This window comes from Colletes gigas, unplaced genomic scaffold (assembly GCF_013123115.1).
Source record: "Colletes gigas isolate AHSC1104 unplaced genomic scaffold, ASM1312311v1 Colletes_gigas_Sc00052, whole genome shotgun sequence".
NCBI classification, from domain to species: Eukaryota; Metazoa; Arthropoda; class Insecta; order Hymenoptera; family Colletidae; genus Colletes; species Colletes gigas.
In genome coordinates, this window is record NW_025106681.1 from 67,798 (window position 1) to 81,759 (window position 13,962).

At 42.1% G+C, this 13,962-nt stretch overlaps 1 protein-coding gene across 2 annotated transcripts; it reads left to right on the forward strand.

Annotated features, from left to right (window-relative positions):
* The first annotated feature begins 213 nt into the window (after nt 1-213).
* Nucleotides 214-12,535, forward strand: LOC122403418 (protein drumstick). Of its 2 annotated transcripts, none has more exons than XM_043406931.1 (3): nt 214-290; nt 6,996-7,532; nt 11,692-12,535. In XM_043406931.1, exons 2-3 carry the CDS (start codon nt 7,303-7,305, stop codon nt 11,705-11,707), a joined length of 246 nt encoding a protein of 81 aa, XP_043262866.1. In that variant the 5' UTR covers nt 214-290; nt 6,996-7,302; the 3' UTR covers nt 11,708-12,535. The 2 variants fall into 2 exon arrangements, with proteins under 2 accessions (XP_043262866.1, XP_043262865.1); XM_043406930.1 differs by having other exon boundaries at nt 12,278-12,535.
* The last annotated feature ends 1,427 nt before the right edge of the window (nt 12,536-13,962 follow it).

Sequence of the window (13,962 nt, forward strand, 5' to 3'; positions counted from 1 at the left end):
GGCTACCAGCGAACCGAGCAGGCAAACGGAGCTTCAGTCGACGCCGCGCACCCAAACGGTCCAGACCTGTCAGCCCATAAGACAGCATCCCGGCACACGATCACCCAGAGAATCGATTTCTCGAACCAGTTCCCGGCTTTTCTCGCCGCGCGATTTATACGAACGATTTCGGTTCCCGAGTTCGGAGAAATTACACGCACTGGGACGCGTTCCTCCGTTTGAACCGGACGTCGAAAGTTGGAGACTAAGCGTCAGAGGGAATTACGGTGCAAGCGTGGTGACTTCAATCGGTAAGTGCGACTTTTATCTCTGTTCGAACGGAGTAAACGCGATTCTATCGCGACAGCTCGTTTTTGACACTCGTTGCGATCGAACTTGACGGACGACGTGATTTATTTTTCAATTTTAGAAACCGGTTCTCGTTTGCTTTTCGAAATTGTAAGCTCTTTTCTTTTTTCAAGTTTTCCGTTAAATGCTGGGAGTTCGAAACTCGTTATCGTTCTTTGTAAATAATTGAATTCGATACAATTATTATCTTAATCGATGTCGGGCGATAGAAAGGAATTTAGTTGTAGACTGTTGCTTGGTATCTCATTGTGTTTCGAATCGAGCGGGCGGGAAGAGGTGTGGTTCACATTCGTTGATGCCGCTTGAGTCTTCGTGTTGACTGGCCCAAAACCGGTAGCGTGCCAGAGGGCGGTACACGGTAGCTGTTTCGCTTTGATTGGCTATCTGGCAAGACTTTGAGCCAAGTTCCATTCGTCGATAGCCCGAAACCTTCGTCGTATCGCGTTACGCAGCACTCTTTCGCGTCTCACGTCCGCACACGAACGTTGCCCACCATTTCAAAGGGACGGACATCCAAATTCGTTCGATCTTGGAATATTCAGGAAATTATTCCTAATCGATTTAATTATAAATACAAAAGTAGCTGAGTCCTCGAAAGAAAAAATTCTATAATAAAAGTTTCGTGCTTGATGCAAATTCGATCTCTTTGTTTTTTTCGAGATTTCGATAGCTATTTCAAATTCGTATAAAAGACGATAGAACGGAAAGAGAGGTACAGATCTGAATTTCTGATCCCAAAAGACTTCCCTTTTACTTCGACCCTAGGAACGTTAAAAATTCTCAGACTAGCCTAAACATCTTTCGAAGCAGAATTTCTATATCCAAACCTAGAGTTGAAAATTTTTAAACAAATCAGCATGAAAAGGACTAAAAATATCGATATCTGTCTCGTAGAGGATGGCAAATATTTTGAACGCTAAGAATCCAACTCGTCGCCATCGGGGTATTGTTCCACCAACCGCTTTGATCCTCGAAAAAAACCCCATCAAGGGCCCACCGTGTCTCCGTTCCCATTGGACAGCACGGGGAAATCGTAGCAGAAAGCTGCCCTTCCCTGGCAGACCCTTCCACGTTGAGGTCTCTGGTCGTATCCAGTACCGCGGCACCACGTCGATCCAGAGGTGGAGGGTGTGGTTCCGCTTGGTGGATTTCTGTGGAGGTTCGGTAGCGACTGGCCGAAAACCGGTAGTCGGCGGTAGGGCGGTTCACGGTAGCAGCTCCTCTTTGGTTGGCTACCGGCGAACGAACGAAGGCTACTGCTCCCTTCTTTATTCCTCCATACGTACGAGAACGGGTGCACGCACGTCGTGCGGGCTTCTTGGTTGGCTCCACTCCGTTCTTCTTTGATTGGCTGCCTCTTCATCCGTGCCCTCCGTCCTTCGTTTCCTTTTGCTCGCGAGAGACCAAGCGTAAACGCGGGAGCCTCTTGGGATGGCGTGCCCGATGAAAGACCGACTCTGTCGTCGGGGACGAGCACGATCGAGTCGCAAACTGCCCCGTAGATCGACTCTTGCGATCCTCGACTTCGTCCGGAGCGAAACTCTCGATGGACGGGTTCGCTGAGAACGCAGAGCAGCCCTCTGCGCTCCAAAGTCGTCGAGCTTACGCCGAAGGATTTCAGAAATCGTGCAATCAGTAATTTCATTTCTGACTGCATGGAAATTAGTATCGTTGGTTTGCACTTTGGTGTATTCGAGAAGCATGGAATGGATTATTGCCAGGCTGGCTGGTGTGCCTGGGAGCCACGCAAACGGTTATAACCTTTCGAGTATGGTAGAATGAGTAGATGCCAGGAAACTCACCAAGGGCTGGAGAAATCTGTCTTTTCGTTCGTATCGTATGAATCTAAAATCCATCGAAGCGCGTTGATCAAGATCTCTCGTAAAGATGGACTTGTTCTTGACGCGAATATATTTTTTAACAAATACAAATAGTCAATAGGGAGGGCTCGACAGGGGAATAAAAATGAATATTATTTATTAATAAAAAATATAATCGTAAGTTATTTTGTAGCTTGCGTCTGTACGAAGAATGGCGTCCATCATTTTGTCCGAGTGTCATGATCAACGCGATAGTAATAGTTTTTTGAATTTAATCGAGTATCAATTTAATGATAATTTTCCAATAATATTAGGTTTCAAAATACACTGATTTGAACATTGGAATTCTTTCAGGTTGCGTTATTCGTTGCTTGATTTTGGGTGCGATAGGAGGTCCACAAGCGTTATAAGTAGATCCATACAGTTTGGTGTCGGACTTATTTTAGGGTATTTGACCAACGCTTTGAGGAACGTCGATTTCAGTAAATATTGGGAGAATCGAAAGATAGAAACATCGGTTTTGAGAAAATCTGATTACCAAGGCGTAAACTCTGAATTCTTTACACAGACACTGATTCTAGTGTGTTTTTCATTGAACATTAGGAAAGAAAATTCCATCATTATTCTAATGAATCATAGTTTAACTTGCTGATCCGGCGTAATATTTTGATTAAACGTAATCCTATTACATTCTGACGAATCTAGACGTATAATTTGCAAAATTGAATCGACGAGTCCCGATAGTTAGGAGCACCAAAATTTTTTGGCTACTTAGGAAGCAGGATTTTTCTTCGACAACGATCGCCGTAATCCATGCGAATCACGACGCGGGCATCCACGGCTGATTCGAACGATAATTTTCGGTGGATGACAAGTACACGGACCTTTGGTTTCGGTCGGACGTGCCCGCATTCACGAGTGAAACCCGCATTAGCGTCAGTGTACCAAGAATACGACAACCTGATCGAATTGCAGGACGCGTGTCTAACAGGATTAAGAAATCCAACGTCCCCGGGGTCCGTTGGCTTAATTTTATAATTGTATTCACGTCAGAGCCCGCTAAACGTCTCCATTATTCCTCACGATGATCGAAATCGTGTTCTGTAACAATGGCGCGACGACGGGGATCGGCAACCTCTGCGTCGTCGTAACTTCATAGCAACATTCCAAACGCTTCGAATTCGGATACCGAACCTAGGAACGAAGCTAGATGACATTGAAGATTGCACGCGGTACGCGACAGGTAATTTCCCACCTGGGAATATTTTGAAATATATTTTTTACGTCGTTCGTTGCGTAACTTTTTCAAAGGAATCGAAGATCCTCTTCCGATAGGGTGAAACTCGGCTTTATATGGATACACTGTTTGCGTGGGTACGCTTATTCGTAGATACCTCCGACGTACTACGCGATCTTAACTGCGTGCTTTCACATACATTGCATTATCATACATTATCATACATTAGCTTTGACCTCTCGATCGCGACAGACGACTAGACGAACTTGCTTCTTGCCATAAGGTTTTCCCATCGATTACTGGTAATCACGAGTATCGATGATTGATGGGAAAAATACGTTTGTCCCGCGATTGACGTGTAGAGATAGCTTGTTGGAAACTCAAGGGAATGCAAAGAAATTCTTTTTGTCATCGAAACTTAACCGTCGATCTCCAAGTTTTAGTCGTTTATAACACATTTTTAACCACGTTGCGTTGACATTGAATTCATGTTAACGTCAAACATCGCTCTATCCGGTACGACCAAGTTCTTCTTTCTGTCACTTGTAGTTCCTCCTCGTTTATCTCAAGTTATACGTTATCGTTGATTCGTACTCGGAAATCTCTGATCGAATCGACCAAAGTCCGGACTAAAGTCGTCCCAAAATTTATGGAAGAGTCGATGTAGAGAAAAATCGGGTTATCGGAGGAGGATAGAGGTTGAAGAACGGCCAAGTGCTCGAAATTTCGGAATCGTTGGAGTCTCTGTAACGTACCCCGCGTCAGCCCGGAGCTGGCGTTACGCGAAGAAGAGCAAAACGAAAAGCGGGCAGAGCAGACTCCCGCGTAACACGCAGCTCCGATTAGGCCCCACCGCCGTTAGGCAGCCTAACCAACCGGGATACGCCCAGCCACGCTTATTACTCATTCGGACACGCCACTTTATTCGAGCGTGCGCCGTGTGCTTACCTTGCGCTACCAGTAGCACCGGACGTGGCTCCTGCACAATGGCCGCGCCACACCGCGCGATTGGACCCCGGGGGCCTTTTTTATTGCTGCCTCTCCACTCCGCGGGACCACTCTTTTTGACTACCGGTCAAGCGGTAAGCTTCTTCCCATACTACTTTCATTTGGACATCCTTACTTGCGATCGAATCTCGCTTTTCCATAGCTGCACCCTCCTGCGTTTCGAGAATGAAGCTCGACCCCTCGAGGCTCGTCGACTTTGACTTTGGGTTAATCCGAGTTTCATTTTCTACGGCCATTGACAATCGTTTGGGGGTAAAAATATGTGAATGACTGCTCGATGCTAGGTCTGATCGACTGGAGAATTTTAAAGGCTATCGGAAGCGAGGGTTGTGTTGAGAATCGATCGTTCAAACGAACGTTGAATTTTGTATAGGTTGTAATCTTTTTCGTCTTTTTAATTTTTTTATTTCGTGAAATTATATGTTTCGTCTCGATGAGTACTTGTAGGTAGTCTAGGTAGACCGTTCGTCGTGGACAAATCATATTCATCCTCGCGTCTAGCGATTATAAAACTCGTTTGCCGACTCGAGTCTCTGATCTGACAGCGTTCTTCAAGTTTTTACATAACTATCCCGTATTTAAAAATTCGTCAGTGCTCGAAGAATGCTAAATACGGTGGGAAGATGGTGCGAGAGGATCCTTCTGTCGGTCGAAACGTTGACTCATAATACACGGGTCTAAGAGAAAACCTACAAAGTGTGTCACTTGTTGGTCAGTTAATAAATAATTACGTGACTAAGCCTCCGTATGCCTTGAAAACTACTGATGGAACGGAGAAACGTTTCCCTTAATTTACGATATTTTTCCGATCGACTTTAGTATATTTTAATTTTAGTTGTGAGAATTTGTTTATTAATTGTTACCATCTACAATAAATACCACGAGTACCAAATATGCGATAGGTTCTTCGACAGTATACAATTTCATGCAATGTCTCATTTTCTTATCTGGTACTTATCTTTGTAATATTATTAATTTCAAAATTGTTCGTTGTACAATGTATCGAATTGTGAACAATTATAAATGGTCTTATCTATTTACGAATCAAATTGTTGTTTCGATAAAAATAGTGTAGTATCCACCTACATTAAAGATCGCTTGTGTCTGATGAGGATCAAACATTCTAACGGTCAAAACGTCCTCTTAACAGAATATTAAATAAATTTTACTCTCAATTGTTCGATAAAAACAAAAATACCTATTATACCACTTTATCCTGTATGTGAACAAGAGCAAAAATAACTAAAGAATAACTTGTTTCCTTTAAAACTCACTGAAGTCTACATAACAAGCTGTATCGTATCGCTTGAAATTGAAAGCTGTGTTTTACCTGAGGGGTTCAGATTAACGAATCGTCTTTACACAGTGAACATAGTGTTTCATAACGGGGAAAATGGTTAAAAATTCAAAGTAGTTTTCTTCCGCAGTTGAAGACCTTTCTAACCCATTTAATTCTTCATAGCACAATGGCTACCCCTAGTGACCGCCTAGAAATCAGAGACCATTTACTTCAACAATTTTGTAGTTATTCTCATACTTGAGTATTCTTTTTTAAATTTTTAAAATTTATTTTTAGCAAGTCTTCTGTATTTGGGGATATCTGAAAGTTCGGAAAACTATTTAAACTGTAATTTTACAAATAGTTAACGTTGTTTCGTTATAACGCGTTCTTTGCGCCTAAGTACACGTATTTATAATAGTATCTTACGCAAAAAGCGATTCTTAGTCAACAGAATGGACAATTAGTGACGACAGTTCTTTCTTCAAAACCAATTATTCGAGGTTCGAGCTAATCTGTGACAGTGATTTCCCAGACACGACCGCGAACAGGGCCTTTAACGAGCTGTTTCACTTTTATTGTTAAATTCGTAGGAAATGAAATAATTTTTTTCTATTCGTGTTACCCAATAATTTTACTCCAAATCAAACTTTTAGATTCGTTCGTAAACTAGGTTTCGACCGCGGCTCTGTTCGACTGGATATCGGTTGAAAAAATCCATATTTACGAAGGAAACGTGAACGAATTACAAATTTCTATTCGTTATTCCGTGAATAAAATTTCAAATTTGATTGAAAGAATATTGTAAATCGATTTGAAGGGGACGCAAAAGAAGGTGATTGTCAAATTTATCTAGGAGTGTTTTTATGTAACATTAAAATAGTTCTGCCTAGTGCTCTAAATTTGAATCGGTTTTATCAATATTGATAATACTGCGCGATCGTCATTCTTAAATTGTAACCCCTGTTTTGAAAGACGATTCGAATAAAAATTTCGTAATGTGTTCGATAATTCGAGGATCGTGGAACAAAATGGACGACTCCGATACCGAAGTCGAAAGCAAACGAATAGAGTTCTCGGTGTGAAACCGGTGCAGATTCGTTGAAGGTTTGATAAAAATCGTAAATCTGACAGTCGAGTGTTCCCTTGTTAGCGTTTCTCGGAGAAATGGTAAAAAGAACGGCCATGAAAGGGGGGAGGGGGGGCCAGGCCCGGTTGGGGCGCTCGGTGGTACTACCCAGCGACGATCGAGCAGTCTCCGGTGAATCGATCCGAAAATCATTGCTCCTTTATTTCCCGGCAGGTAGAGAGAGGTACGAGCACCTTCTCGCGAGGAGGTACAGACGGAGTGATCTCACTCCCAGAAGTTAGCCGGTCGGGACTAGGTTTGCGCGGGAGGTGAAGAGCGCGACACGAGCAGCGAGAACGAGAGACCAGGAGGCACCTCGGGAAACGGAGAGAAACAGGCGTACGAAAGAGAGACAAAGACGAGTAGAGGCTGAACCAGGTGGAGGGAGTGACTCGAGGCGTTAGCAGGACCGCGAGAGAGGAGGTAGAGGGAAAGGAGACAGAGAGTCGACCAAGAGAAGGAGCGGTGGGAATTTATAAGGATGTTCGCGATAATGCCGATGGAGACAGAGGGGCACGGCAGGGAGTTCGGCCGCCGGCAGAAGATGCGCGCCAAGTGCACGGTAGAGTTCGTCTGCAAGTACTGCCAGCGGCGCTTCACGAAGCCTTACAACCTCATGATCCACGAGCGCAGCCATAAGGACGACGTGACCTTCACTTGCGAGGTCTGCGGAAAGTCCTTCAAGCGGCAGGACAATCTCAAGCAGCACAGGTACATTTTTTCACGGAATATTTCCACGGACGCGCGAATTATTTTTTTATCGTTTTTTTTTCTTCATACATTTTTTTTGGAATTTCTTTCGCGCCAAGACTCTTCCAACGCGTCGCTCGCAGCGACGGGACCCCGAGACTCCGCCGTCGATTCGCTCGACCCAGACATCCGATCGGGCACGTTTCTTTCTTTCTTTTTTTTTTCGTTTCTTGGTCCATTCGATGATCAGCCCCTTCTTTACAAGGGGAGATCCCAATTGCTCGTGGTCCCTCTTTTTCTCGTTAGCGATTCGCGGGTTCCCAGTGACGGTTACGAATTTCTGCGAGCCCGAAAGGTCATGCTGTGCACCGCGCCCGACAGGTTTGACGAGACTGTGACTCCCCGACGGTTCGATACATAGATCGTAGTGAAGTTCAATGTGACCCCCACGATCGTCAATGTCTGCGTCGAGGAATCGATCTCGGAGCCGGGCCAGGCCCTCTTGCTCGTTACGGCCCCGACGAACGTGTTCGTTTAACGCGTCTGTGCTCGGTTCGCGTTCCGTCGCGCACGGCTCTCGATTGTGTTGTGAAAACTACGGGCAAGTTTTTTCTAGCCAAAGCGAAATCGAAACACGTTTGACAGTTGCAACAAGTGCGAACGACGCCCGGTGTATTACCAACACTGCAAGTTAAATTCGTTCTGTTGTTTTAATCGCGATCTTCCGAGCAGCGCGGAGAAAGTGTAATTCGAATCGGTCGAAACTGTGATGCTCGTCGATCGTACATATGTACGCGTATTATTTCGTTACGTTAATAGTTGAATCTTACGCGTCTAATATTGACAAATGACGTCTGGCAGTGTCTTAAACTCGCGGCTCGTAAAAATTTATCCAAGTCTCGTCGAATACTGCCAGTCATTCTCGTTAAACGACGATACACATTCGCGTGGAACTTGGGATTTTCGTTTCTGCGCGACGTGACACCGTACGGGCACGCGAAAGTACATATAGTATTCCAACGCTGTCGCGTCGAATGATTTATGCTCGACCAAATGAAGTATGATTGTGATTTTTTCGGATACTTTTATTCCATCGGTTATGCGCAAGTGTCGAGTTTATAGACGAAATGTGCGAAGAGAATTCATCGATGCAAACGATATTTAAAAATCATTCCTTGGATAGAAAAGTATTGCAACGACTACATAATTAATCAAATCTGAAAAAGGAGAGTGTAATTTCTTGTAGTAGGTAGAACAGAGTTTTAATCGTTTGTTGGTCCACCATAGACACGAAAAAGTACACTATAAAAGTCGTTTTCTGTATGAAATCTTTGACATAATTCAGGACGATCTTGTTTCCCAAAAGTATCAATAATATCATCAAGTTTCGGAGCTGAAATTCTTCATTATTTATTTCATTTTCTCTTTTCATTAGTTTTTATGTACTTGGTACATATAACTTATCTGCTATCGTTAGTATTTCAATCTATGTTTTTCGACTACATTATTCATTAGAATTTTAGTTTTCCGACAATTCTCGCGACATCCACCTTTAAAAGAATATAACGTCAAGTGTAAATGTTTTACTATGCTAAAGCAGTGTGTTTATATTGAAAATTTTACGCAGTTCAAGTATTCTTATGACATTGGTGCAGTTAATATTTCCAAGAAATGTATTGCAAATAGTTTTCACTAACATTTAAAATTCTGACGTTTGTACGAATCTCCAATAGGAAAAATATGTTAAGAATTACGATGCAAATTTGTTTGCTCGAAGCATTAAATCTTTTTATTCGGTAACAATATAGGAAAACGAATAAGAAAAATAAAAAGCAACCTTTTGGTATACATATAAATTCTCCAACACACAATAAATTCTACCTCGACAAAAGAGGGCATGCTCGAGACTACGGACACCTTGTATAGATTTTCGAATTCGAGTCGAAAATTGAAATTATAATTTCGTGGTCGCGTTCAGTTTCTATAGTCTCGCGTGCTTTTGTTTCAAACTGTAGAGTTGCGATGTAAAACGAGCTAAAGTTGCGTGTATTGTATATTGACCCGAGCGAGTAAGAATATAGGAACCGCTTCGAAAACCGGTCGGGTCACCGATACGACCTCTTGTAAGGCAAAAAAGGATAATCCAACGAAGACAGTACTACATTTAGTGACAGCCTGCGAGATGATTTTCGTCGATGATACATCAACCCCATTTTCTCGATCGCGATCGACGTTTCTTCGACTAGAGCGCAGACGCGGTAAAAATCGAAAGTGCGATTGAATATGTCTGTGCTGAGCGTGAAAAAGAAATCGAATTTACTTGTTTTAAACAGAGACGTTTCAACGATGTTTGAAACGTGCTGTGTTTGAAGCAATACTCGGCACGTTCCATGCGAGAAGAACATTACTTTTATTGCTATTTAAATGTACTAAATTTTACGTTTTTATCTATTCCAGTAATACCTTTTTGCGAGTGAAACAGTATATAATATATTATACCGAGGAAACTTTAGTGATATATGAGAAATATGTGATTTCAAGCATTATAGAAACTCTGAAACTCTGTTGTAAATATTTTCAATTATATAAGAATTGGTTTTTTTTATATATATAATATAATGGTAGTCTCATATATTGCACCTTAAGATTGTACATTTGAGGATCTTATTAACGTTACAACTTCCACCAGGATATTTCATTTAATATATCTTAAACGCAGATATAAGAAATTTTTCGCCAATTAGGAATACCATTCAAGTATTTTGATATTAGGACCGTAAATAATGAAACATCGACGAAAGAAAGTCATGTTAAAGTCTGTTAGATGCCACTTCGCGATCCGTCGGTCATCGACAGTCGCTAATCGCGAGCGAGATAATTTATGAAGGAAAGATGGAACGTAAAATATAACAATATTCACAGACGAATTATAGTAATAAATCATTACAGTTGCAACGCAAGTTTTTATCCATTTTGGTAGTAGTAATTTTAAAAGCAATAATTTTTTACATCAAATCAAATCGACTCTGTAGAATCGGCAAATATATTTGATTTTTTTTTTAAGTTATTTGATCCGTTTAATGATACAGTTTTTATTTTATCAATTTCGTTCATTTATTTATTAAGTTTTGCTGTCGAAATAGGTACTCCTTAGAAAATGAGTAAAATTCTGGGATTTTAAGAGTTTCGAATTCGAGGTTCGTGAATTTAAAAATCAGATTTCGTCCCATGTCTACATTTAACCTTTCATTCTTAGATTTAAAGAGCTCGTTGTACAAAACGTTCAGTGCCACTTTCCGGACGCTTTCCCTAAACCACTACCATCAAAACAAAGGTCAATTACTGCAACTTTCATTTCGTTGGTGCGTCAATTGTTGAAACAATTTGAGAAAAAATTAGCGCTTTTTTGTTGTCGCATTTTAACGTAATTGTCTAAGGGAATGATTTGAAACTATAAGAAACAATGAGAATGTAGTAGCTCCTCTTAAAAAGAGTCTCAATAATGATTGCTTTCCGAAAAATGGAGAACAATGTTATAACAAATATAAATTTTATTTGCAGTTAAATTTTTATTTCGTCCATCTTGCGATATTTAATTCTATAATTAAAGCTCTGACTTTGGTCTACGAGTATCAAAAATTTGTACGTAAGAATCGTATCGTCCACCGAAGCTCGATTTATCCTTGCACAGGGTCGGGCGGAGTTTTCACTTCTGTAAAGTAAGTTGGCAAAAAAACTCTAGAAAAGTTAACAGCGCCGCGTAACATCTTCATACGAGCGGGGGTTACCGGTTCGCTCGATCTTTTTGCATCGCGTTGTCCTTGCGAAGTTGTAATGTGTCGCCTTCGCCGTGTGTTTCTGGCGAAGGCACGGAAAAGGTGGAGAGAAAGAGAGGATCCGCGCGTAGATCCGCAAACTTCGCGCCCCTTCTCTCCGTTCACTCCGTAGCACTTTGAAGATCGGTCTAACCCATAAATCAGTCTGAAATAATGCTGCCTCCGCATGGAACGTGCGAGCCAAAGACGCGCGCGCGCGCGAGCGCACGAGCGCGTGAACGAGCGAGCGAGCGAGCGTGAATGCGGTCGAACGAGCGAGCAATAAAATAAATCTTCGATACTGGTGGATACTAATGGATACCTTGTATGTAACGGCGGTGGTCTTGTTTTCTGTTCTGTTGTAGATGTGGGTGGCGGTGAGCGGGAGCTCTGAACCTCCTGCACCTTGACACACACACAATGTACACGCAACAACATCAACATCATCAACAACAAAACTACAACATCAACAACAGTCTATAACAACAGAAAATTATAACCACGTTCTTCTATCGTTCGATTTTACTCTATATATATATATTTTTTAATTGTTTTTTTTTTCTTTTTTTTTTGTTTCTTTTTTGTTTCTTCATTCGAAGATTTCCCGCATATATCCCGATCACGAGGGCAACACATGATCGACTCTCGCGTATCGTGTACCGCCACCACGAAATGATTAAGAGCCCCCCAGCATGCCAAGCTCTGCTACTACCACCTACTTATATTCTTCTTCTTCTTCTTCCTGTGCTCTTCTTTTGCTACGATCTACGATCGCGAATTGCCGCCTCACTACTTCTACTGATACTAACAGCAGCGCGCACGAAAACCCTCTCTCGCGAAACGGTTGGAATTGATTTGCTAAATAGGAGGAGAAAGAAAGTGGTGAGAGAGGAAACAGTTTCCTTGAAGAGTACTTTCCTCATCTTCCGATTTCTACCATCTTTGTTCCAGGAGCATACACTCTGTTCCCTACAAGGGCTCCAACGGATACTCAAATGGTTATTCGAATGGCTACTCTAGGTATTAGAAGCCATCCGGCCAATTAATATCCTAAAATCCCGTAGACACGCGTTTCTCTGTTTCTGATTAGGCTATCTTTCTGATCGCGCGGTACTGTCGACCAGTCCTTGGAATTTCGATGGAAACCTTTTCTAAACATTCATGCTTCTCTGTACGAACGTCGCAGACACGAACACGTAATCAAAACTCTTTGGAAATATTATTCGACCCATTCGAAAATATTATTTCATAATTTAAATTAGCAAACAGATCCGAAAGAGTCAATGACTAAATTGTTACATCACTCGATGAATGTATTTATTATTCTCAGAAATAAGTAGAATATTGTTTCCGTGTAAAGTTTTGTACGCAATGTCTACGAGTTTCGATACTCAAGGGTGCCTTCTCAAGTTCTTGCAAGTTCGAAAGATTAAGAATCAATTCGATCCATTTATGATAACGCAGGAGACTTTAGCGTCGCGTCGTGTAGTAAAAAAATATGAAAAGTCGAAAGTGGTACTCCAGATTCTTTTCTTAATCTTTTTCGAATACACAGACAGGAAGATGAGTTTACGGAAGTGCATTTTTGTGCCATATTCGTGATCGCCCAAGTACGAGATATTCTAAACGCTTCCAAAAATCGTTGAACCTATCTCAAACAATACTAGAATACTATTAAAAGCAAGCAATCGTTCGAAAGGCTTAAAAACTATAATAATATCAAGCGACACGGAGAAACTTTGAAAGATAGTTTCAACGATGACGGAAGACGAAATTAACGTCGAAATTTCGAGCTTCTCGACATAACCACGCGCCTAACATTTCTGATGTCCGTCCGTCGGTTCGAGTCCGTCGATTAATTTAATTATCGGTCCGAATCGGTTTGGATCGACGTTCCAAGTCGCAAGGGAAACAGTTCCGTGGACTCTGATTGTCTCCTCGCCTATAAACCTCGCTTCTCGCTCCTCCATTCCGCTTCATCGTGTTTTTCGCTTCTGCCATTTTCCTGTGTTCCGAGCCTAGACACCTAGACGTTAGCCATAGCAAGTCACGAATATTTATCATCGCGACAAAAAGATATCGAGAGATACGAAACAGAAAGAAAAATCACGAAACTAGAATTCGCTCCACGCGCGGGAACCTCGAACAGAAGGTGCCCCGGGCAAATAAAACTGCAACAAGATGGATGGAAGCTTGGTGTTTCATTTGGCAATGATATGCATCCTCCAAGTCTTCGAGCTACACCAAGATCTCCGAATCGAAGTTCTAACATGGTTGGAGTCGGACGATCCATCGCGACGAAGTCGTTTCACGATTATTTCAATAAACACCTGTTCGGGCAAAACCGTACAAGGAGATCGAATCTTGGTTATCAACGTGTTCGAAGATACGAAGTATCCAACTAGTTTCGTTATCTCGAAAGATCTGCTCGCCCACAGTTCCTGCTTTCTTCCGCGGCAGACCCGACGACGACGACGTCCGAGCGAACATCCATGGGAACGGAACATAGAGGCCAAGGTCGGAAGAAGCGGATTCGCGTTTTCAACGCCCTCTCGAAGACATCTGGACGGAAACTGGCTTCGAAGATTAAAAATGTCATAAAAAATTTAGAGTTCCATACGCGTGTAAAAGTTCGA

Bases quoted from the DNA above. Each gene is read 5' to 3' on its own strand.
- LOC122403418 (XM_043406930.1), top strand. From the start codon at position 7,303: ATGTTCGCGATAATGCCGATGGAGACAGAGGGGCACGGCAGGGAGTTC. The intron at 7,533-12,277 runs GTACATTTTTTC...TCTTTGTTCCAG, and splicing joins GACAATCTCAAGCAGCACAG to GAGCATACACTCTGTTCCCT.